The 22,502-nt window shown below is 37.9% G+C and overlaps 2 protein-coding genes across 7 annotated transcripts; one reads left to right on the top strand and one right to left on the bottom strand.

Moving 5' to 3' along the window:
* Positions 1-9,761, bottom strand: HNRNPA2B1 (heterogeneous nuclear ribonucleoprotein A2/B1). 6 transcript variants are annotated; one of them, XR_011144943.1, is made up of 13 exons: positions 9,558-9,761; positions 6,795-6,830; positions 6,587-6,697; positions 6,274-6,420; positions 5,847-6,057; positions 5,600-5,701; positions 5,444-5,524; positions 4,880-4,942; positions 3,615-3,734; positions 3,253-3,375; positions 2,593-2,675; positions 1,081-1,216; positions 1-537 (listed from the first exon to the last, which is right to left on the bottom strand). XR_011144943.1 is itself a non-coding variant. In XM_068973187.1 (12 exons), the coding sequence occupies exons 1-11, from the start codon at positions 9,561-9,563 to the stop codon at positions 2,614-2,616; spliced, it is 1,062 nt and encodes a 353-aa protein (XP_068829288.1). In that variant the 5' UTR covers positions 9,564-9,761; the 3' UTR covers positions 2-537; positions 2,593-2,613. The 6 variants fall into 6 exon arrangements, 5 of the variants coding, with proteins under 5 accessions (XP_068829288.1, XP_068829289.1, XP_068829287.1 ...); XM_068973187.1 differs by lacking the exon at positions 1,081-1,216 and having other exon boundaries at positions 2-537; XM_068973188.1 differs by lacking the exon at positions 1-537 and having other exon boundaries at positions 557-1,216.
* Positions 9,762-10,752: 991 nt separating this feature from the next.
* CBX3 (chromobox 3) lies at positions 10,753-21,625 on the top strand. The gene is made up of 6 exons (XM_068972816.1): positions 10,753-10,866; positions 12,007-12,058; positions 14,872-15,014; positions 17,102-17,264; positions 19,714-19,808; positions 20,365-21,625. Exons 2-6 carry the CDS (start codon positions 12,035-12,037, stop codon positions 20,489-20,491), a joined length of 552 nt encoding a protein of 183 aa, XP_068828917.1. The 5' UTR covers positions 10,753-10,866; positions 12,007-12,034; the 3' UTR covers positions 20,492-21,625.
* Positions 21,626-22,502: the final 877 nt, after the last annotated feature.

Genomic DNA, 22,502 nt, shown 5'->3' with positions numbered 1-22,502 from the left:
AAAGAATGGGATTTTATTAGGGACAGCCAGTAATGTCCACAATGCTTTTCTCATGTCTATCAATATCGAAAGGAAAATGGCAATATGCATTTGCTTTGTGAAACTGCTTTAAAAATCTAGGGGATGGCAATCCTTTAGACAACTTAATGTTCATAGAACAAGATTCACATTTTATGTGTAAACATTACACCAATTATTTGAATACAAAAGTATTTATTTGATAACTTTATATTTAAAATAGAATTTTAATCTGTCTACTCACAAAACCTAATTCAAAACATGATAACATTTCTCTCTAGCTGACTTGATGTTTACTCTTTTACAAACAATACTCAATTTGTAATTGTTTTATATTAAGACCCTATAACTAAATGAAGTCTGTTTTATCAGAAAACATTTCCCTTTAATCTTAAAAGAGTGCTTTTTTAAAATGAAGGCACCAACAAGAACTACTTTCAGATGGTACAGAATTTCTTATTTCTTGAAGACTCTGTGGTTGACCACTTCTTCATTAGTTACCTGCAGCAAGACACCTTCCTGCCAAAGGAAAAAAAAAGTATCTGAAGAAGTTTATCATGTTTGTCCAAAGAACCTAAATAACTTCAGTGGTGGTCTTAGGATCAAAGAAGACTCAGGTGCATACAGTAGAATATGCCCTGATTATCACATTCCTGAAAAGGCAATAAAGCCAGGCAATCAATCTCTGATGACATCTAAGAAATGAAATTTCAGCAGCCAACCTATATCTCTCCTATAGGGTAGGGATTGGGAAAGAATTACCGCATTTAAACCCAAGTATTTAGAATTGGATATGTACAGATTTATAATGTAGACACTTTATTCATAAATACATATTATCTGAAAGTAGATCCAACCATCTTGCCCTACCTTTTTCTTAGCCTGATCCTGTTATGCATGTAAAGCTAGAACAGTATCGAAATAAAAAAAAAGTCTTTTATTTTTAATTAAAAAAACCCCTAGTTCACTCAAAATGCTTGATCCAAGAAATGTGAATACAGAAGGGTGTTAACGATGGGAAATCTCATGATTTATTTAACTTGCAGCCTAACTTTTACCTACCATTTTACTACCAACACCACTGAAGGAACCAAGAAAAGCTTTATTAATGATCACTTGGCTTGCCTCAGCTGTTGAAATGAAGCACTTTACAGTCTTTGTGGCAGCAGAATATACTTGTCCATGGTTCATATCAATGCTAAAATTCCAGCAGGGAAAAAAATGATATGTTAAGCACCTGAATCTTCATAGAGGGGGAGGGGGTGGGAAAGAAGGAAAAAAAGGGAAAAAAAAACACAACCAAAATAATATAAGTAAAATGACAGATTGGAAAACAGGGTTTATAAAATTATTCTCTTGAGTTTATAAAATTGTTAAACTCAATTTATAGCTATGTTATACTACATAAGAACCAACTATACTGAAAGACCATTGAAGAGTATTAGTTTATCTTTGGGGGAGGAAAATTAAGAAAGGAAAAGTAAATGAGATCTTACCTAAAGAAGTTTAACTGAAGCTTAGAACTATTTTGCTCTACACCCTCAGCTTTCGTTGGCATCCTTAAAAACTACTGTAGTTAAAGCTTTGTAGAAACAGCACAGTTTTTTAAGACTGGCTGACCTTAGTAGCCGTCAAAGAGTTCTCTTGTACTAGACCTGTATCCCTGAAGAGTACCTCGCTGGGGTTATTTTCCTTTCCTTGCATTGAAGCAGCAGCATCTAAAAGATCTAAAAAGGTGTTTCTCCTTGCAGAGATATCCCTTAAGTTATCTAGATAATTTAATCCTCATGAATTGCAGACAACACACTTACATCTGACCAGCATTTATCTTACACAAATATAACAACAGCTTTGCAATAGACCTTAATTATACTACCCACTCCTTAACTTATTTAAAATAAAAAGTCTATAATTACACAATTTCCTTTAGAATTATTTTATTAAATCATAAATGTACAACAGCTTCTTAACTCTACACACGCACTTAAATTTTTTTAAAGGAAAAACGTTATGTCTTATTACACCATGATCCTGGCTAATAGCTTTTCAAAACTTTGAGAAAAATCTTAAAAAAGGTTTCACATGTCACCTGAAACTTACAAATTTAACATTATCAAAGAAGGAATGCTTCTACACTCTTACAAAGACCACTAAAAAGAAACAACAATTAAAAAGCTAAGAAACTGTCTCAAAGGCATTTTTTTTTTTACAATCCTTCCTCCACAGTAAGGTAATGTTATTAAATAATCCAATCCATTCACAAAATGGCTCTCTGCATCTGCTCTGGTGTCTTCTGCCATATCACTGCATATTTATGCATGACTGAGATAAGATTTTCCTTAACATTGTTATTTCGATAACCTGAAGCTGTTCTGTTACCTCTGGGCTCTCATCCTCTCCTATTTATACAGTGAAGCCTGTTTCAACAGAAGTAAAGAGTAAAAAAAAAATAGGTTATGAAATTATCCATCTAACCAGATTTTAAGGAAAGATAACATGATCCTAAAAAGCTTTTAACTCCTGGCAGCTAGGTCTCCCAAGACATTAACAATGTAAAACTTAAAAGCTACTTACCCATGGTAAATAGGAAGAAGCTCAGTATCTGCTTCTCCCTCCATAACCCCCACTTCCTCCACTGCCTCCTGGACCATAGTTTCCTAAAATTAATGGAATAAGAGAAAACAAACTTAATTTCCCAAATTATTTTATAACCACTCTTTAAAACAAGCAGATCACAGACCATTACTTGTTTCTAGTTAACCTCTTTACCCAAGAGACAAATTATCCAAATTCATAGATTATCACTGCTATTCTTTTAGAGGGCTCTTTCCCATAATCATACAAGTTAAAAGATTTTAAAATATACCCAGCTTAAGAAAATGTAAGAAATCTATCTCAAGAGTAACGATTTGAACTAAAGTCAGATTTACTAAGCTAGCTTTCAAAGATACAAGTCATACAAAATTTATACCACTTGCAAAGTGCTCTCAGCAAATTTGGCTTTTTCTTAGTCCGCCAAAAGGAAAAATCCCACTGAAAACATGTAGTTCATTTATTTTGCACTACTAGATACCCCAACCTCTACAATAATTTCCCAAAGTGATGTTACATTCTTATTTTCCCACAACTTTTTATTTGGTGGGACGTGTTACCCAAACATAAATAATGAACAATTGTCATCTTCAAGTCATGAAGTTATTAACATTTCATCACGAATCTGAAAAATGTAATTACCTCCACCATATGGTCCCCCCATGTTCCTGCTACCACCAAAATTTCCACTCTTCATTGGACCATAGTTAGAAGGTTGTTGGTTATAATTTCCAAAATCATTGTAATTTCCACTCCCGTAATTTCCTGTAAGAAAAATTTGGAAACTTTTGCACAATGAACCTCGTACAAGTATTAAACCGATGATACATGCTAAGTATTTTAGACAAATTTCCCACAAAAACAAATCAGAATACAAAACACCTATCTACAGTTCTACATTTTTAAAGACAACTACTGACAACAATGAAATGAAAAATCTTACGTGTTAAAGCCATTAATTCCAATCCAAATTCCCACATAAAGGTTGCAGGTGAATTTATTACCTCCTCCATAGTTGTCATAACCACCTCCGTAGCCCCCACCCTGGTTGCCATATCCAGGTCCTCCACCACCATATCCTCCTCTTCCTCCTCCATAACCAGGGCTACCTCCAAAATTGCCACCTATTATAAAATAAGCCTTTAAGTAATTAGTATTTTCAATGCCATTTGAACTGTCTTATTACATCCATTTCCAGCTTTCCAAAACTCAATTTTACAGGTAAAAGACTCTTTCTATAACATCTTCTCTAAAATAGCCTCAAGGGCAGATTCTGAATATCCACCTTGGTGAACAGTTGCCAGTGAGGAAGGCCTACCCACAAACCAACTGGATAAAACCTTTGCAAATACCTGTAATGCCACTGGTCCAAACTAAAGATACTATGGATTCTCTTGACAGTATCTTGAAATACTTATTGTGTTAAGTTTGTGGGGTAAGTCGGGGCAGACAAGATGTGTGGGCTAATGCAAATTACCTACCATTTCTCGTAAATAAAATACCCACCATACCTTTCTCTTCAGTAGAAATGGGGGGGGGGGGAGAACCAGAAATTAGCAAACTCACGCTGACTTAAAAATTTAATCGGTAGTTTCAGATTGCTTGCAGTTAACTGTAAAAACTCCTCTTTCTCATAAAACCAAATCAATATTTGGATTTCAAAACAAAGCTGGAAATAGTGACATGTAGGAGTATAACTTAAGTCATGCCTAATCAGTGCAAAACCAGAAATGAGGTCTATCCTGAGCTCAGTTTCAAACCTCTTCTTTTGACATTTGTCAGTAGGTACCTATCTTTTTTGTACTTCAATGAAACACATGAACTAATGACAGTGGCTTAAAACCTTAGCTAGGCATGGAAGCAGCACACCAGGTATGTTCTGGAAAAATTCTCTTGGGGACTTTGGGGATATTGTCCTGATAGATTCATCCTGGTAAGAGATGAAACAACACAGTGCTCCTACAGACACTCCCCTGTCATCATGTTCATCTTGCTCATAACCACTTTTTAATACTTTTGAGGAAAACACTATACAAAATATTACTATCTCCAATTCTTTTGCTTGAGAAATAATAGGGCATCTTTTAAATTCTCATTTAAAATCTACCCAACTGATATTGCAGAAGTATAACACCTGCAAGTAATTTTTTCGGTAATTTTCAACAGCTAAGATGAAAATTTAGCAAAGACATTTCATGTTTATGCTCAAATAGCACACGGTATGATTAAGATTTTAGACACGTATTATCAAAAAGTAGAAGAAACTGACCTCCAGGTCCTCCTCCATACCCATTATAGCCATCCCCAAATCCACGGCCACTTCCATATCCATCTGTTAAGGGCAGAAGAAAAGGAGGATTATTTTATTCTGGTTTATGTCACTCAATTTTTTAGCCTCTACTTCCTCCAGGTTGTCCACTTTTAAATCAGTTAACAATGGACAATGGCAGTTTTTCGATTTATTACATAGTTAACTGAGATTAACCCATATATAAAGCCTGGAGCAAAGAAACTTTTAGATCTCTTCAAACCTCTACTGTATTTCCACTCACTATTCATAGAATGTCTCCTAAATTTAAAATGGCTACAATGTCCTTTTAACTCTTCCAGAAACTGAAGACCATGAAACAATCTCTGCAATTATCTGTCCATGATTAAGAGCTATACAACTCTGATTTTAAATGTTACCTGTTGCCAACCAAATTAGAATATCCCATTAGGACAGATCTCACCTTAAAGTCTTACAGATAACAAAGTAGGTAGACTTCCTAGATTCCAATCAAAACTGTTTTTCAAGCACATTCACCCTCCTAAGCTTAAAAGGTGGACTTACCAGATCCTCCTCTAAAGTTACTTCCTGGTCCTGGTCCAAAATTTCCACCGCCACCACGAGAATCTCCAAAACCAAAGTTGCCTACAATAAACACCCTGGTTAGTAACTAACATTTATACAAATAAATCCTAAGAAAAAAATGGAATTAAAAGTTACCTCCTCTTCCACTTCTAGAACTTTGGACTTCTTGCATTTCTTGTCTAGACAAAGCCTTTCTTACTTCTGCATTATGACCATTGATAGTATGGTATTTTTGCACTGGAATGAAAAGTTCAGAGTCCATTAAGTCAGTATCCTATAATAGTTAAGTTACAAGCTTACTTTTTAACAAAGTTGTAGGTGTTAACATAACCAAAACCTAAAATGTTCAAGAGCTACAATCCTAGCACTTACAGACACTTACACACAATCTTATCCACAGGATCATGGTCATCAAAAGTAACAAATCCAAAGCCTCTTTTCTTTCCAGACTGCCTGTCAGTAATTATCTCAATGGTATCAATTTTTCCATATTCCTCAAAGTAATCTCTAAGATGATGTTCCTCAGTATCTTCCTTAATTCCACCAACAAACAGCTTCTTCACAGTTACATGAGCCCCTGGCTTTCCAGATTCCTGAAATAAGAGGAAAAAAGTCATCCTGACAGAAGAAACCACAAATAGGAGTAAGAGCACACTATCTGGGTAATAAGCATGGCTTCTATCTTATGGCCAAATACTAAGTAAAGCACCTTTATGGTAAACAACCTTGTTCTTTGAAAAGCCACTAACTGTGAAACAGAATTTCAGCCCAAATTGTTTACTGAACAAACAAGTTGCCTATTTGCTCACCTCTCTTGCAACAGCACGTTTTGGCTCAACCACTCTCCCATCAATTGAATGAGGTCTTGCAGCCATGGCAGCATCAACTTCAGCCATGGAAGAAAAAGTCACAAAACCAAATCCTCTTGATCTTTTGCTTGCAGGATCCCTCATTACCTTGAAATACAAAGTAGTGATGTTACCATTTAATCTCATTACTTACAGCATTTTAAAATAATCAACATAAATTTAAGTGAGTTTCTCTAAGTCACTTAACATCTTCAACAGAGAAATCCAACAGTTAAAGGATTAGTACCCCTAAGGACTTCCACAATTAACGTACCACACAATCTGTAAGTTTTCCCCATTGCTCGTAGTAGTTCCTCAAACTTTCTTCTGTAGTTTCAAAGCTCAAGCCACCAATAAAGAGTTTACGGAATTGTTCCTTTTCTCTCTGCAAAGGAAAACAGCATTTCAATTTTTATTTACATTTTCTCTTTGTATGCTGGAAATAAAATTCTTAAATATGAGGTGACCTGCTGGCAGAGTACCTTTTTCCTCTCCAAAGGAACAGTTTCTAAAGTTTTCTGGGGGGAAAAAAAAAACTTACATCAAATTTAAACCATATGTTAAACTGCATATTAGTTGTGTTACACCAAAAAAAAAATTGCCTCAGCCAAACTACACGTTTCAAAATCATTATGCTTGATATAAATTTACTTGACATTCAATGAGTTTAAACAAATATAGCATCACTTAGTTTTAAAAAAAATCTTTCTGAAGAAAAAAGAGCAAATCTATTCCCTGGTGACTGTAAAGTTAAGAGTCTTATCAACATCTGCATTCGATCCTATAACTCAGAACAGAGTTCACTTTTACATATTCAAATACAAATTTTTAAAATATAACAACTTTTGCTTTATAACCCACAGTTCCCATTTATTTCTGGATTTAGCATTTAAGAAATGAGTTTCCCTTCATTGCTCCCTCTGGTGGTAATTATAACGTAACTCAATTTTCAAAACCCTGAAAAACTTAGTATTGACTTTCTTTCCTCATATACCAACTCTCCACAGAAAATCTTAAAACGTTCAATATATGTGGCAAAATAGCCTCCAAATTTGTTTTCTGACCAAGGTATAAAAATGACTTTTATGATTGACGGTGTCTAAAGCACATATTTTAACATAGCTGGTTTTGTTGACGGCCCAATCAACTATTACTGAACCAAAAGACAAATACAGTAAAAGACACTGTAACTTCACTTTTCAAGAACCATAAAAATATTTAAATGACCACTGTGACTATCCTCTCTACTTACAAAGTATCACTACTACGACTTACACTTCACCATGTAGAACTCAGTGGTCTTTTGGCAAATTACACAGCATAAAACAACTTTCATGTGAGAAGAGAGCCTGAGCTGAAATCTCAATCCTTACAAACCAGCACGCATATAAGCTACATTAATAGCTCTGTATTTTGGGCTATCAGTTAAGGAAGCTTGGATCATTTTATTTGGTTTTCAGTTGACTAGGTTAAATAACATTCAGAAACCAAAGTTAGCCACCAAGTGCACGTAGGTAAATTAAATAGAACTACAACACTCAACCCATAGTTCCATCAAGTTTGTCTCCATGCATGATAGATTCTCCCAACATGTTAGCAAACAGTAATAATGCAGAGATTTCTTTGCCTGTATAGTTACTTTTAAGATTCTGAAATTTTTGAAAAGACAAATTCTCAAACTAGCTTATCAAACACTTAAAAGAACAATCTATTAAAACGGTAACTTGGCATACTGGTATTTGTACACTTCACTTAAACATATTTTATTTATTCCAAACACTTGTCAGTTAACTGGCCTTTTAAAACCCAAATAAAGAGACTAAAATACATCTACAACGTTACAAATCACTAACAAAAGGCAAAAACTCATTACTTACCTCATTTTCCAAACTTACCCGCTGTCCACTATCGATTACAAACAAAGTTATTTTATAAGCGTGCTTAGGGTCAATGAAAATACCCAGGCAGACCCCCTTCGCTTGAGACCTTATGCTTATCAATGTAATCATCAACCATGATTGCAAACATAAACGAGAAAAGCAAGTGACAAAGTTCAAAAACACAGTGGCTCAGCCTAATAAAAGTTTTGTATACAGCAGAACACGCATTGAGGGACCGAGCCATGTTTTAATCAGAGTACAACTAAACTCATAATTTCAAGTTTATCACTAAAAAAACACCCATAACCTTACCCAGTAAAGACTAAATTCCCCGGTAAAAATACTACTTAAAATACAAATAAATTATACGATTAAAAAATAATCCGTCAGGAAAATAAAGGATTCTGAACCGAACACCGCCCCCCCGAGACCACCTTCCCCACGGCCTCCCGCAAAACCGATAATCTTCTCTAAAATTTTCATTTTAGGTTTTCTACGATTCAACTGCCTTTTCAATCACCGGAAACGCAGGTAAAACTGTTACTCAAACAAGGACTGAAAAACAAAATGTGAGGTCTTTATACCGTGGCACGCGTGAAACCGGGCCCAACACCCTAGAGGCTTTTACCTCCTAAGCCGAGCGAAACCGCCCAGGAGAACGCCGCCCCTCCCCCCGCCCTTCGGTGCGGCTCCTGAACGCAATGGCGCCATTTCATCGAGGGGAAAGGAGCGAGCCTCTAACGAGGTGCGCAGGACTTTAAAGATTCAAGCTCCCTACCCACTCGGAATCCACCTCGAAACAGCATGAAAACAGTCCGAAAAGAGAAATAAATAGTTACCCACTTCTAGTCCTCACTGAAAAAGTCAAGCTAGTCAAATCTAGAGAATTAAAAAGAAATCGCTGCGAGGAAGGAGAGAAATGAAAATGGCGGCCGCCAAATCCGGTTCCCGGGAGGGGGGAGGGGAAGCTCCGCAGCCCGGTTCGCTAGGACCCAAAACCCGCCGAAACGCTCCAACGCGGGGACACCAGGACCCCCAGACCACCCTTCTTTAAAAACGGAGTAGGAATTCCTGCCTCCGCGCCCCACTTTTCAGTAAAGTGGGGCTGCGTCCGCCATGTGGAAGCTCCCCATCCCCCACCCCCCAGCAAAGGGAAATGGCGCCGTGAGGCTGAGGGTGGGGAAGGTGCTGTACAATTAGGCCTCTGCTAACGACCCCTCTCCAAAAATATCCTGAAACCAACCGCTTATGAAGTGGCCCAATTTCGCTGCCGCTCTCCCACGGAGGCGGATGGCCGACTTCCAGTAAGGCGCCAACGGCCTCGCCATGCCCTTTCCAACAACTCATTGATTTCAAACCCGTTACCTCCATCGCGGACTCAGTCGCTTCAGCCCGATTTCCCGCAGCCGAGCGAGATGAGAGAGATCTCCGCGGACGAACACGAACCGGACTCGTCCTGGCGCTGTAGTGAGAACTGCCGCTGCTCGAGAAACAACACCGCTGGAGCACCTCCACTCCAGACCCGGCGCTGCTGCTACTGCCGCTAGAGCCGCTGCCGCCGCTTTTCTAGAACCTTCCCCCGACCAACGCGTCTTCCCTACGTCAGGCCGTTGCGTAAACGTCCTAACCGCCGCCAATGGCGGGAACGCTCTACGACCTCCTAGCGCCAAGTACGTGCCCCTCCCCCTTTAAGGCCAGCACTGGTGCTGGACGTCAGTTGCGTAAAAGGGCTCTGTAAATTGCGGAAGGCTCGAGTCCTGCGTATTTCTGTCTCTCGGAATTGGGGACTGCCCCCGCAGGGCAGGTGAGAAACGGTCGCGCAGTTTGAAATTAACGCTGTTGGGAGGAGCTTAATCCTCAACCCAAAAGTCCAGCCCCCTCATCCCGGGAAGTGGTCCTTACAGCTACGCTTCGATGGCTTTTCCTCGGTCCCCAGTTTTAAAAAAATCTTTGTAGTCTCTAACACTGTTTTCCCTCCCCCACCTTCTTCTATCCTCCCCTCTCTGCGCGGAGAACCGACTGGCCCCTTCCGGAAACACCCGAAGCGACTTCTAGTCAACAAATTACACTTAACGATCCACCACCCTAACCCTGGCCAATGTTTTTGGGGCCCACATTTCAGGTAGTCGAAAGTGGTGCTCGTTCTTAGTTCCCGATTCCTCCCACCCACCCCCAACGTTTGGAGGCACCCAACCCCAGGGGCGAGGAAGTGGGCGGAGTCCTGTTTTGGCGCCAGTCGCTAAGGCGGCAGCAAAGCAGGAAACACCTCGGCTGAGTAAACTTAGGTCGCGGCCCTCAGCTCCCTCCTCGCCCTCCCTTCGGGCGACCACCAGACGCCACGCCGCGAACTCTAAGAGCCGCTGTCACCACCCCCTGCTTTCCCCCCTCCCTCGGGCCCGGGCTCGGGCTCGGGCTCGGGCTCGGGCTCGGGCTCGGGCTCGGGCTCCCGGCGGGCACTGCGCGGCGCGCGGCCCCACCCCCCGGGGCGCGCGCCCACCCCGCCCCTGGCGGCTGCCTGGCGTGGGCGGTGCCACCTTCCCCTCCCCCCAGCGGCGGCCCCGCGCGCAGCGCTGCTCCCCAGCCCCCCTCCCCCTCGGATGTGACTGGAGCTTGAGGCGCGCAGGGCCGGAGACGTCGCAGACCCCGGGACCTGGAGCAGCTCAGAGGCGGTGAAGTCGGTGTCTTTTTTTTTTCTCTAGCTTTCACTCGGTGGTGTTGCTTAAGATACCACATAAGCCCCAGAGACCCGCATTTCCCCGCTTCCTATCCTTCCTCGCCGGACCCCGAGTCAGGACCTGGCGGGAAGGAAAGGAGAAGCGAACAGAGACCCCGTGGCGGGCCTGGCTTCGGGCCGGCGTCTGCAGTTGGTTTAGGGGATGAGACTCTTCACAAGGTTGAAAGCTGTGGCGCCAGCCGCCTTATTTCTAGACAAAGCGCATTTTTTCCTCCCCTCCCCCATCCCGGACGAGGTTGAGGGGGCCTTCCTTCCCGTCCCGTGCTTGGTCGGCGACTTGGGCCTCCAGGGAGGGCGGTGCATTCTCCCGCATCCGCGCAGCCGAGTGTCCGCAGACTGCGGCGTGCGCTCCGTTACGTGGCCGCCGCCGGGTGGGGAGAGGCACGGGCCCCGTGGCGCAGTGCCCTTGAGCCCCCGCGCCGCGGCCTTTGTTTCTCCCCGCGGATGCGCTGACCACGAGGCCCGCGCTCTCGTGTGGCGGGGTTAGGGGCCGGGCGCTAAGGCCTCATTAAGCCGGGTGGGGTAGAGGTTTAAGGGGAGCGGATGAAAGTGCAGAAATAACTGATTTGTTTTCAAAAGTGGCACGAAATGTAACTGGAGCATCTCGGTATGTTTTAGTTTTTCAACTAGTGATTGGGAAGGTCTCTAAGAAGAAGTTAGAATTAAATTACATAGACGACTCTTCCGATTGTTAATGTCTTAGAGGGAAAATTCACACTAATTATTGTAATCGATTGGGCACTTGTCTGATTTTGAACCAGGTTATTTTGCTAGTTTTTTAAAATGCTGACTATGGTTTAAATGGGATTCGGATTGGAAAAAAAAAATTTGTCAAATTTTTACCCTGTAAAGCTTTCGCGGATACTAGGTTCTCAGGTTGTATAGATAAGTTACAGCACTGATATTCTCTCAGGCACGTATCGCTAGTTTACGCAGAATCTTAAAACTGCTTCTCTATGGATTTGTATATACGTTTGATGACATGAGCTAACTAGGTGGGGATTGGAATCCAAACAAAAACTTATGTGTAGCTATCTTTTTATGTGTTACAAACTTCTTAACTGTCATGCATTTTTCTAGTAATAGCTCTTCAAGTCTGCAATAAAAAATGGCCTCCAATAAAACTACATTGGTAAGTTAATGAAAACCTAAAATATTTAAGGATCTAACTCAAACTTTTTTCCTCCCAAAATTATAACTGCATCTCTGTGGTTGGGAAATTACACCCATATATAGTTCCAAGTCCCCTCTCCCCCACAACTTAATGGGGAGAAGTTAGGAGCATAAAAGGAAATTATTACATTCACTTGACTTCATAGTGTTTCGATTCATTTAAAGAAACCTAATTTTGGGAGGGTAGCACAATGTGAGTTTTACCAAGTATTTTTATTTTGGAAGAAAGATACACAAATTTATGTGACATGGAAGAAGGTTACAGGTATAAACAGACAAAGTAATAAAGCCTTGTTGATTACTGTTCTCTAGGTTACTCTATACTGAATTCTAGAGAAAGCAGGTATTTTCAGTATTGCCCTGTTTAAAAAACGGATATCTTGTACAGTTAGATTGAGATGAAAGTCGTTGTGTCTTTCAAATTGTTTTGGTTACTGTCATGTTTCAGACGTGCTTATTCTAAAATACAGAAGGACTTTAAATCATTGCAGTGCAGTTTTTTTAAATACTCAGCATGAAAAACATCACACATGTCCAGAAAAGAGAGACTAGATCTTCTGAGCAATTTTTTTTCTCTCCAGCAGTTCTTAAACCCACAGTTTGCATTCTTAGGTTTCATTAAAAGTTCTACAGATTGTTGATATGTGTTTTCAGCCTTGTTAAGTTACAGATTTTAACTTAAGCACTGAAATATTCACATAAAAATCACGAAATTCAGTTATGGTTCCCACAGTATGTAATTCTAATACATTGTGTTAATAATTGCAAGTATATGAAGGTTAGTGTTTTAACATCTAAATGAGCAAAACATTTCGTTTTGGTTTGTAAATTCTCCCCTTGGGTTTCACAACAAAAGGATAAGTTGGTGGGTTTTTTTGTTTGTTTCATTACATTTGCACTTTTAAGTCAGACATCCTGAGAAATGTTTAAATATGAAATATAAAGCCTGTCTGGTGGCATTCTTTATTCCCATGCTTTTGGGAAAGCCCAAAGCATCTTCGAACACTTCTCAGGAATGAACTGTCTTTCAAATTTCGTAATCAGTAAACCAAAATGTAGATAATTAAATTGGCTTTACAATCACCAGTATCTTTAAAGTATTGGATGGGAAAGGAGCTACCTGTCCCTGAGACTGTGGGGATAGATATATAGATACAAAAAGCAAATAGATGGTTCTGTTAAATTGCTCCTGCTTACAGTTTGATAGTCTTCAGTATCTACCTTTCATTTTAAAATAATTTTGTTAAGTGTTGTGAGGTAATGTGTGCTTTAAGTAGGAAAGTGAGTGGATTTTCTCTTGAAAAAGATGAGCATTTGAAACTAGCTTATGAGTGCTGTAGTAGTAAATATTTTGTTTTCTCTGCTAAATTTTTTTTATCTTTTAATTTTCTGTGTTTATTTTGTCTCTTCTTTACTCCATTAGCCTCTTAACTTTCTTGGATGTAGTTTTGTTTTTCATTTAGGATCAGTATCTAGTAAGCTTTTGTTACGTTAATTTTTCTTCTTTCTTCCCACTGCCACTACCTTTGTTGTACTGTACAGAGGCAGAAAGTTATTGGACTGAGTACAATATCCAAGTATCTTGACTAATGAGAGTTGTACAGCCTAACATGGAGAATGATATCCAGCAAAATCAGATGCTGGCTGCATTATTTAAATTTCACAGGATTTTTATTTCTTTCATAGGATATTTATTCAGAAGTGTGTGTATACACTTCTAAATGATTATATGTTTTTTGATATCCTTTGTAATCTTGAGGCATTGGTGTTAATTTTCCCTGCTTTCATGCAATGTGCGGGATGACTTTAGTAATTGGACAATTAATATTTTTTTAAAAATAGCACCTCTTTTAAGGTGAAATGATTCCAAGATGAGCATAATGTGGGGTTTCCCCCGTTAGTCTCCATTTTGAGTTATTGGAAAGTAGAGGGATCTTGGTGTCCTGCTTCTCTCAAATAGTGGTAAACACACACAGACACACACACTTAAAACCTTGTTTTAAGTGAATTTTGTAGACCAGTTTAGAGTCTTTCTCTTGAGAAACCAGGAAAAAAAGGGTTTTTTTTCTCATTAGAGAATTAAAATGATCCAGCATTTTGGCCTCTTGAAGTTAACAGTGTTATAGATTGTTCCAAGTGGTCAGTAATATCTACCGAAATTATGGGGAAACGATTTTGTCCTTAACCTACTTATGGTCTCCTTGGTTGACCCTGCAATTGATATCAGGGTTCTGAACCACGTTTTCGTTCTGCAGCTATCTTTTCTCTTTATTGTTCAGATTTTAACGGTGGTGTTTGAATTGAAAAAGGGGGTCTTACTTAGTGTTTGGGAGCTATATTTTTAATGGGTCTATGGTTCACCTAATAAGACCTGTCGCTGTTATTCTCCTTTGTATTAGTCTCTAGTAGTTTTCTAATAGTCTTTTTTTGCTGTCTTGTAGTTACAGTGAGTGAAAACTCTACTATACTTGGTCTTGTAGACTATGTAGAAATAAAACTAGGAAAAGATAAAACAATTTTCAAGGGAAATGTCTTTGATGAATTATTTCAGTGAAGGGTAGTGGGGGATAGGTTTGAGCTAAACCCACAGAATCAACCATTCCTTTATTTTGCTGATTATCTGTTAACTTTTTCAGAAAGTGGTTTGCCTTGGGATATAAAAGTGAAAATTTAGGTGTCAAATGCAATGATAGTATCAGCAGTTTTAGTCTTTAAAATGTACTCAAAAATCAAACAAAAAGACATTTCTTAAATCTCTCTCTTTTGTTTTAGCAAAAAATGGGAAAGAAGCAAAACGGAAAGAGTAAAAAAGTTGAAGAGGCAGAACCTGAAGAATTTGTAGTAGAAAAAGTGCTGGACCGCCGTGTAGTGAATGGGAAGGTGGAGTATTTCCTGAAGTGGAAGGGATTTACAGAGTAAGAAATCTCAGTGCTTTTATAATATGTTTAACTGTACTTAAGTAGTGTTTAAAATTTGTTTTTAGCTCAAAAATCGTTTTATCCATTTTTTCATAGGTTTCTTTGAATTTAAAGGCACCTATAATTCAGGGTATCTTGTTTAAAGAGTCAAGGCTTTAGCCTGCAATTGTAAACAAGTAGATTTGAGACTAGTTGATTACCTTGGAGAGTCAAATTTATATAATTATATAGAGTACAGGTTGCTTTTTTTAATGTAGTTGGATACTGTGCTAATTAATTGTTTCCCTACAGTGGACATTAAAAAAATATTGAAGCTATATAAGGTATACTAGTGGGTCTTAAACAAAAGTGCTTATCATGATTCAGATCCTACCCTAGGCTTAGTATTCTCCTAATCTCTTAAGTAGAGCCTAGGTATTTTTTAAGCGACCTGGTTCTTGTATATTCCCTGTTACTAACTGCTAACAAAACAGTCTTTATAATGTTACTGTTTTGTGAATAACTTGCATGCAGAAATTATACTCACTTTATCATGTACAGTTTACTTGAATTCTAATCTTAGACCACAAAAACAGCAAGACTGAGCAGTGACTATTGAAAATGGATAGGTGGAAGTGGACAACAGTTTTCTGAGCTTGGTTGAGATGGGGAGTATGATGGTTCTCTTATCTACTGCTGCTTTTACCATTCACATTTAAAATCACCTCCACAGCAATTTGGGAATTATGATTTGAGTGGAAGGTTTATGTTTCTCTGTTCTATTTTTGCAGTACCCTTAGTTGAGCTTAAATATATATATATGTAAGTTTGTGATTTAGGCACTAGAAAAAAATTTCTTACAATTAGAACCAAGTCTGCAGTATTTTAAGTAAGACTTAACCAATTTGCTAAAGAAGTGATTACCCTCATATGGCAGACAGTTTTGTGGGGTTTTGTTTATTTTATCCCATGAGGCATTAAAAGCTGTTTGTCTCTGTATCTTACCCATCAAAACATTGGAAAATTAACTCCTCCCTCTTTCTCTCCATGGTTGAGGCCACTAGTGTGACTAAGGACCTGCTATCTTCTGTGTAATGTATTAGGTAATATTTTATTGAAATAACATTACAGAACAGGGGCTCCACTTTAGCTCTTTCATCCTCCACTCTTAAGTCTGCCAATTTTAGAGTCTCGGGACATCAACAGACCTTATTGTAACCAGAGGTTTAAAGCATCTTTCCTAGCATCTCTAAAATGATTCATTTCGTTGTGTGTAGTTCTGTAAAAGTTTTTTGGATCAAAGCACACAAAGTTGGCAATCTTGTCATAAATGTTGTAGGCTGATCTCACTTTCACATTTGGTAATTGACATTCATTTTCTTTCCAGCCCTTCTGAAAAACATGAAAATGGTCATCTTGGCCTTATATCAGAGATTGGCAAGCTTTTTCCCTAAAGAGCCCAAAATAGAAGACAGTCTGAGCTTTTGGGGCTTTGGCTTTCTGTCCCAGCTACTTTGTGACTATAGTACAAAAGCAACAATAGGCAATATAGTAAACAGTGTTCATAATAATGCTTTTGCTTATGGGTCCCAAAAACATGATTTTTATTTTGAAATTTTTCCCCAACCAATTAAAAATGTAAAAAAAAATTCTTTTTTCATTTCCCACTCTGAGTAGAATTGAAATACTGCAGCAGAAATTGAAAATACTGTCTCATGTTTGAGAATGCTTCTGAATTACGTTTTTTAAAACACAGTATTGGAGGCCTTAACCCTAGGCACTATCTGATAAAGTAATTTGGGGTGGGATCCAGAATTCACTTTTCTGAAAGAAAGAAATTCCAAAGTGAGTTGTCCATATAACTTGGAAAAATATTAGCTGCATTTATTCCGATAGTCAGGTTCAGTTACTTGGGAGGTAATACAACACATTACCCGCTTAGCACAAACTGTGGAAGTAGACACAAAATGAAGTACAGATTCTTCATGTATTGGGTAGGAGGTAGGGGGAAGTATCTGCAGTACAGAGGGCTTTTTGTCAGGTATTATTAAATTGATCTGGACAGTGGTTATTAACCAAGAACTTTTTTTTTTTAAATGACACAGTGCAGACAATACTTGGGAACCTGAAGAAAATTTAGATTGTCCAGAGTTAATTGAAGCATTTCTTAATTCTCAAAAAGCTGGTAAAGAAAAAGATGGAACAAAAAGAAAATCTTTGTCTGACAGTGAATCTGATGATAGCAAATCAAAGAAGAAAAGAGATGCTGTAAGTATGAAACATTGGCCAGCAGACTGGCTTCTTTGTAAAAGGATGGCTTGATTTTTTAAAATACTTTTTAAGACATGAGTACTTCAAAAATATTAAAAAGGCTCTTTAAGTACTTAGGATGAAAGGAGAGGCATGATTTAACCCTACATTGTGTAAATGTCCAGTAAGCACTTACATTTCTTTAAATCATTGTGCTACTGTTATTTTGGGTACATTGATGGATTTGGCGCCAGATGAGACAATTTCCTCTGATCTAAACCAGCTGTATCAAATAAAAACAATACAAAGTTATTTCATCGAAAATCACTTACAATACAGTGAAAACAATCTACATCACACGTTCTGATTATCAGTCATTAGTGAGTGGTAGTGACCAAAACTTTGGTATATGATCCTTGGTATTCCCAAAAAATACTTTGATTTTGAAGTATATAATCTTGCATAATAGTTTTTTTATTGGCATGAATTGAGAAAACTGGTTCATTCACTGCGTGTGTATTTTGAATCAACCTTTGCTTTATTGGTTTCTCTGTGGCTTTGGGCAAATTATATCCTTGCTTCTACCCTCAATTTTAAAACTGATTATACTTGCCCTGCCTTTTGGCCTAACATGGTAACTTTGGGAAAAATCTTGGGTCTGAATTATATCTAGGCTTGGGGACCTAATATACAATACAGATTTATTGATCGGGACTTTGGATTTAAAAATAGGTAATTTGAACTATAAGTACTTTACAGGTAGTCCAATAACTTAATGTCAAGTCTGTCAAGATCGTAGGTATGTTATCTTTGTTTTTATAGAAGGAAAACAGATGGGGGCTACAGATTTGGTTCTGAATGCTTTAGCAACCAAAGCAAAAAGGTGGCAATGTTAAGAATCATTTATAAGTAAATTGAAAGTCTACCACGTGCTCCATAGAAGCACCATGTAATAACAGTGTTGTTTAGTTGCTAAGTCCTCTGGTACTCTCTTGGAACCCCATGGACTGTGTAGCCTGCCAGGCTTTTCTGTCCATGGGATTTCCCACGGAAGAATACTGAAGTGGGTTGCCATTTACTTCTCCAGGGGATCTTCCTGATCCAGGAATCAGACCTCCATCTCCTGCATTCGCCAGTGAATTCTTTTACCACTGAGCCACCAAGGAACAATGGTTATCCTGTATTGTGCCCATGTAATGTGCCAGGGAGTGTTCTGAATAACTAAATTTGCGTTTCAGATACTTTGAAATGTCTATGAAACAGATAGTATTAATAGTATGTATTTTATGGAAAATGAGCCTGAATCACAAGTTAACTTTCCCAAAGCCACAAAGGTTAGGGGCATCATTATAACCTAGGCAGTCGGACTCCAGAGCTTGAGGTAATGATGTAAAAGTCTCATGGGGAGAAAAAGGATTTGTTACACTCTAGAAAATGGCAACCCACTCCAGTACTCTTGCCTGGAAAATCCCATGGATGGAGGAGCCTGGTAGGCTGCAGTCCATGGGGTCGCTAAGAGTTGGACACGACTGAGCGACTTTTCACTTTCCTGCATTGGAGAAGGAAATGGCAACACACTCCAGTGTTCTTGCCTGGAGAAACCCAGGGACTGGGGAGCCTCGTGGGCTGCTGTCTATGGGGTCACACAGAGTTGGACATGACTGAAGTGACTTAGCAGCAGCAGAAAATTCTCAAGGATCCCAAAAAACTTGTTTATATGGATTGTAACTGTCAGTACTAACTGCATTTGAAATTAAAGTAGAAATTTATAAAATACCATATTTTCAGTTAAGAATAACAAGGCCTGGCATTTTACATTTTTGCGAATTTTGTCAGTGTTTGTCTTAATAAGACTTTAGTTCAGTATTCAGTTTGCTGTGATATGTTGCTTGGTAGAAGTATGTGAATATTATGTGAAGTCACAGATAGATGAAAAGAGATCATGAAGATAAATAGTCCAGAAGATTTTCAGCATCCCTGGGGGTCCCTCAGACCACACTTTTGAGAGCCACAGGTTTATTTTTATAAGGTTTGTTATCATTCAGATTGATTACAGCACTGATTACTGTCGGTTTTTTAAAACTTTTTACAGATTTGCTATTTATAGTTTATGCTTTTAAAAATATGTAATTTAGACTGATTCCTAGAAGTAATTTGAAATACTACTTTCAAGAATTTATAATCATTAATTAAAAATAAGAGATTTGGGTTTTTTCCTGCTTTGTGTCTTTGAAAAAATTTCTGTTTTCTTGATTTATGATTCAGAATATTTTTATAGACATCCAGATTTATTTTTTCTGCTTATAAGTTTAATGGAAATTAAAAGGTGTTTAGTACTCTTGCTCTAATCATTGTTTCACTATCAGAAGGCTATATGTCCTGAAGACAAATTGGAAGTTAATATTAGTTTCCTCTATGATGAAATATGTGGAAACATTTATATAATCATTTAACTTTTTCTGAACAGGCTGATAAACCAAGAGGTTTTGCCAGAGGTCTTGATCCAGAACGAATAATTGGTGCCACAGACAGCAGTGGAGAATTAATGTTCCTCATGAAATGGTGAGTGTGAATTGCTGTTACATTTTAAAGTAAGAATAGATATGTTTTTTATTTAAAAAAAAAAAAAAAAACTTGTGAATTTTTTAAAAACCTATCTATCTAGGCTTTATAAATAGTTCACAATCATTAGGTAGCAAGTTGGTTTTAGTCACCAAGTCGTGGCTGACTCTTTGCAACCCCAAGGACTATTGCTCACCAGGCTCCTCTATCCATGGATTTTGCAAGCAAAAATTCTAGAGTGCTTTGCCAGGGATTAGACCTTTGTCTCCTGCATTGGCAGGCAGATTCTTGGCACTGAGCCACCAGGGAAGCTCTAGGTAGAAAGTAGTTATCTGTTGAAAGAATGATTCGCTTTTACTTAGCTAAAGCAGAGATTGGCAAACTGACCTGTCTTGGAAAATGCAATTTTATTGGAACACAGCTACAAGTAACCACATAACCCTCTTGAAGCACTTAAACATGTTTTGATTGAATTACGATTTTTAAAATGCATGGTTATCACTTGACAAAAAAATGTTTAGGCTTTTTAACTGAATACTTTTTTCTCTCATGACAGGAAAGATTCTGATGAGGCAGACTTGGTACTGGCAAAAGAGGCAAATATGAAGTGTCCTCAAATTGTAATTGCTTTTTATGAAGAGAGACTAACTTGGCATTCTTGTCCGGAAGATGAGGCTCAATAATTGTTTGCATTGCCTTTTATATATATTTATATATATATATAAAATGTGGGTCTTGGTTTTTTGATTTATTAGTGTGAAGAAATAACTACAATCTAATGAAAATCAGGTTTGATACGTTTGTTTTGAAGTAATATTGGGGAAGTTACATTGGGTTTTTTGTTTTTTTTCCATCTGTAGCACTGGTTACTTTGAACAAATAAAAGCTTTCTGTAGTTGCCTCCTTCAGTAGGAAAGAATTTGATACCATGGTATGTTGTTTCCTCAGCATTAGAGAACAGTTTTTCTAAATGTTGGAGGAAATCTCCATAGTCATTACTCAATCAGAATTTAGAATTTGCATTTAACTCATATATGCCTGAGGACCATTCTAAGTTTTTTATATGTGTATACATAAAAGACATGTAAATTGTTTGGGAGTTAATTTTTTTTGTGGTTTTTGTTTTGGTAAATATATTTAAACAACAGACTTTCATAACCATGGATAAGCCCATGTTCTGGAATTACATCATTTTGAGCAACATATGAACTTCAACTTAGATTAAAAATTTAAGTCTTAACCTTTCAAATTAAATAATTTTCCAATTAATTAGATAAATTAAGGAGTTTAAATTGGGTAATTTTTTAAAGCATCCTTATCAGAATCTGCATATAAATGCAGTTTTATATGCAGAAACCCTGGAAAGAGAATTTTTATCACTATCAACAACCTTCCCAACCAAATGAAAAAAGTAGAAAAATTCTAGTATGTTTTAATACAGCAAAGCAAAACTTAGTTAAATGGACACTTGATGGTTCCTTTTGGTGAACCATTGTTTTACAAGAAATTGAAGTCTCTGTGCTATATTTAGGAAATGTTGTGATACATGGGATGTCTCAGATTTGTTCATTGAAACCTAATCAGATAGTTTTAAAATATTGGCAGTTTACGATCTACAGGAATAAATGAGTGAACAAACTTTTCTAATCTATGCTTGACCTACATGTTTTTTCAGACTTGACTCCGATCCATTCCTTACACGAAGGCTCAATTTTCTCAGTATATTGGGTTACTAGTTTAGCAGAAGCCAAGAAAAACAATAACTTTGTAGTAATCAGAATGTTATTCAACTGTATATTGTTTACTTTATTGTAAATACTGGTGAACAGTGGTCAATAAATAGTTTTATATTCCTTTATGTGATTAGACTTTCTTTTTTCTTTATCTGGTGACCTTTATGGTGGGAGTAGAGACATATTCATTGAATTAATAACATCATGTTTATAAATATGATCAGTGATATCACTGATAGCTTACCATGAACGATGTTGGATTTGTGATCTCCAAAGATTTAGCTCTGGGACCAGGGACCAGGCTTGATCACTCAAGAGCTTTTGTGTAGCAGAGTTTTATTAAAGTAAGAAAAGGGACAAAGGAAGCTTCTGACACATCAGAAGGGGGATGAGGAATGCCCCCCTAGCTAGTCTTATCAAGGCCTTATATACTCTTTTCAGACCCACTCCCAACAACATCTTAAATTAAGATCAGAATGAACAATTGATTTTACTAGACCCACTCCATAATATACATTTTAAGATGACAGGATTCGTCAGAAGGTTTTTTGTTAAGGAGAAACGTCCTCTAGCAAGATAACATTGTTATATTGTCTAAGACAAAGCAACGTAGAAAAGAATTTGTCCTTTTCTCCTTGAGAGCCCCAGACCCCTTTTCTCCTTTTCTAGGGCTCCAGACCTGTTTGTCCTCGGGAACCCTGGACTTCTTATCAACCTACCTAGGAATTGACTCACCACTTAAGGCATTAGAGTACCTGTTTTAGACCCTTTGAGTTTAGCAGTTTTAACTGGAATATGTATTAACATGAAAAGATTTTCTTACTAAAATACAGTTTCTAGTGATGCTTAAGAGGAACTTTTTTCATCAAAGTGAAGTTTTGATATTTGTATCTAAGGCTGTTGAAACTGCCATCTTAAATCATAGGTATTCTGAGGACTGTTATGACAGACACATTTCTAC

This window comes from Capricornis sumatraensis, chromosome 5, assembly GCF_032405125.1.
Source record: "Capricornis sumatraensis isolate serow.1 chromosome 5, serow.2, whole genome shotgun sequence".
Classification (NCBI taxonomy): domain Eukaryota; kingdom Metazoa; phylum Chordata; class Mammalia; order Artiodactyla; family Bovidae; genus Capricornis; species Capricornis sumatraensis.
This window is presented reverse-complemented; position numbering and strand designations above follow the sequence as displayed.

What these genes read in the sequence shown, in the direction of transcription:
- HNRNPA2B1 (XM_068973187.1), bottom strand. An exon ending in TAACTTTAGAGGAGGATCTG is followed by an intron (nt 4,943 to 5,443) that starts GTAAGTCCACCT and finishes TGCCCTTAACAG; the next exon opens with ATGGATATGGAAGTGGCCGT. An exon ending in GGGGGGACCATATGGTGGAG is followed by an intron (nt 2,676 to 3,252) that starts GTAATTACATTT and finishes CATTAATTTTAG; the next exon opens with GAAACTATGGTCCAGGAGGC.
- CBX3 (XM_068972816.1), top strand. Translation starts at nt 12,035, where the DNA reads ATGGCCTCCAATAAAACTACATTG. An exon ending in AAGTGGAAGGGATTTACAGA is followed by an intron (nt 15,015 to 17,101) that starts GTAAGAAATCTC and finishes TAAATGACACAG; the next exon opens with TGCAGACAATACTTGGGAAC. An exon ending in CAAAGAAGAAAAGAGATGCT is followed by an intron (nt 17,265 to 19,713) that starts GTAAGTATGAAA and finishes TTTTCTGAACAG; the next exon opens with GCTGATAAACCAAGAGGTTT.